At 53.8% G+C, this 2,370-nt stretch overlaps 1 protein-coding gene across 2 annotated transcripts in view; it reads left to right on the plus strand.

The window, feature by feature from the left end:
• PIM1 (Pim-1 proto-oncogene, serine/threonine kinase) overlaps positions 1 to 1,991 on the plus strand; it is a 4,378-nt gene extending 2,387 nt beyond the window's left edge. Inside the window, exons 5-6 of one of the 2 annotated variants that reach the window (XM_027897428.1) lie at positions 94 to 273; positions 548 to 1,991. In XM_027897428.1, coding sequence (XP_027753229.1) covers positions 94 to 273; positions 548 to 699 — 332 coding nt within the window. In that variant the 3' untranslated portion in view covers positions 700 to 1,991. Of the gene's footprint in view, positions 1 to 72; positions 274 to 547 lie in introns of both variants that reach the window. The other variant, XM_027897427.1, reaches the window with a different exon arrangement.
• The last annotated feature ends 379 nt before the right edge of the window (positions 1,992 to 2,370 follow it).

Below are 2,370 nucleotides of genomic sequence, written 5' to 3' on the forward strand. Positions count from 1 at the left end.
GGAAGGCGGCGGGTCACGCCTGTGCCAGTGCCAGCGCCGCCGCCGGGGGAGGGATGCCCGGCCCAGGGTTTGATGAGCTCCCGCCGTGTCCCGCAGGAACGCGCGTGTACAGCCCCCCGGAGTGGATCCGCTTCCACCGCTACCACGGCCACTCGGCCACCATCTGGTCCCTGGGCGTCCTGCTCTACAACATGGTCTGCGGGGACGTCCCCTTCGAGCAGGACGAGGACATCATCAGGGGGCAGCTCTTCTTCCGGCGGCGGGTCTCTCTAGGTGGGTGCCTGCTTTTTTGGCGTGGGGGGGGTAGTGGGTTTTGGGAGGCACTTGAGAATCCTGTTCTTACAGCTCTAGGGGGGGGGGGTTGATCTCTCACACTTGGCTGGAGGAGGGGGCACATGTTCTGCCATCCCGCTCTCCTTCCAAACGCCAGGTGGATTGTGAGGTTTGGGTGCAGCTTGGAGCACCCTCAACATGACCTGGGCGCTGCAGACAGAGTGGACAAGGAGCCTTCTCCCACTGACCAGTGGTTTCTGGTTTCTCTCCCCAGAGTGCCAACACCTCATCAGGTGGTGTTTATCCATGCGCCCCTCGGACAGGCCGTCGCTGGAGGACATTTTCAACCATTCCTGGCTGCAGGACATTCACCTGGAACCAGCAGAGATCCACCTGCACAGTTTGATCCAGGAGCCTGGCAAGTAACAGCTCCACGCAGCTCCTGGTCACAAGAAGCAAAGAAAACCAGACTTTTTCATCCCGACCGTAGCACTGAGCAGGGATCCTCAGATGGGAACACGCACATCTTGTCCTGGAGCTGGGCTGGAGACCTGGTCTTCCAAGCTCTGGTGGCCACCATCCAAACCAGCTGCCCTGGACTCGACCTGAATGACCTTGTCTCACTTGAGCTTTTGCCAGTAACTTTTGGCAGGGGGAGTTTTAGTTCTGGTTTTTGGAGGCTCTCAAGTGTCATCTTGACCTGCTGGACTGGGGACAGCGAGAGGATCAGAGACCCGATTGCAAGAAAAGCTTCAGTGGGGCAAAACTGGTTTTGGGGAGGTCAGGGCCTGTGGCTGAGTGACTGTCCCTTCTCACTGTCCCCATGCTCGAGTGCCTTCCGTTTCCATCTGGGCTGTGCTGGAGGAAAGACTTGACTTTTCCTACAGTGCTGCTTTTCCGAGACTCACCTGGGCCCTGTAGTACCTTTTCCATTTTCAAAAAGAAAATGGGTCAGAAGATGCTCGGGACTCAAGTGAGTGATGCCTTGCCTCCTGTGCCTCCATCCCACGTGGATTTTCTGGGGTTCTTTGCTTCTCTGTGCCCTCACGAATGCACAAACAATGCAAACCAACAGCTGTAAATGTGTACATAGCTCTACAGGAGCAAAGCTTGATGTACAGTTGTGAATAGTGATAACATTTTGCCTTTTTTTCTGGTTTCCAGGTTTTGTTTTTAATTTATTTTCATGAATTTGTCGATTGTTTGGTTTTGTTTTGTTTTGTTTTGTTTTTCTTTTTTTTTAAAAGGAAGAATCCTAGCCGCTAGGATAACTTATTTATTTATTTATAATTCATGTGGGTTTCCAACCCATGCCTTGCTTCTACAGCTGCTGATCCCCCGGTTTTCCATTTGGGTCTTCCCTCCATGTGTGTCCTGTGTCCACCCCCGGGCCCGTCGTGTCTCTGTCGGATGTCTGGCGTAGGTGTGGAGTGGCTGCTGCTCCCCAGCTGTCTGTGTACATACTTCTGGGTGCTGTTGTTTCCTTGCCACGTGCAAATGTCAGTTTGCAGATGAGTTTTGGTTTTCTCTCCACGGGTGTCTTGTGGGGCTGGGGAAGGGGAGGGGGGGGAGCTGGCCCAGGCTGTCTGCACTGTCCAGTCTGTACCTGTAACCACCGTGTGTAGCCGGCGGGGTTTGTTAATAGTTGATATTGTACAGGGGGAATTGAGAAATCTTATTTTTTTTATGCGGTTTTAAATAAAAACGAAAACACTTGATGTGGTGGAGACATTCCTTTGTGGCGGGGCGGGAGGAGGGATGCTGTGTGAGCAAAGAGTGTGGGGTACCAGTGACCACACCATGGCCTGACTTTGTCTCCAGCTGGACTAATCCCAAAGGTCCCACTCCAGTGTTAACCAGCACCAGCCAGCCAAAAACACCGCGGAGACAGCCGGATCCATCCCTCCACAGGGGTGTTTCCAGCGCTGACTGCTCCTGGCAGCTCTCCTGGGAGAGATCAAAGAAGTGCAGAGCCCTTTTCGCTGTTCCCATTCATCCATCCGCAGGCTGGAGCGGAGCATGTGCCGGGGGACGGGCGAGTAAACAAACATCAAAGCCACCTTACGAAAGGCCGGATGTTGTCAGCCAAATTGAATT

The sequence above is a fragment of the Empidonax traillii genome, unplaced genomic scaffold (genome assembly GCF_003031625.1).
Source record: "Empidonax traillii isolate 1590-97213 ecotype Southwest subspecies unplaced genomic scaffold, ASM303162v1 scaffold541:size654180, whole genome shotgun sequence".
Lineage (NCBI taxonomy): Eukaryota > Metazoa > Chordata > Aves > Passeriformes > Tyrannidae > Empidonax > Empidonax traillii.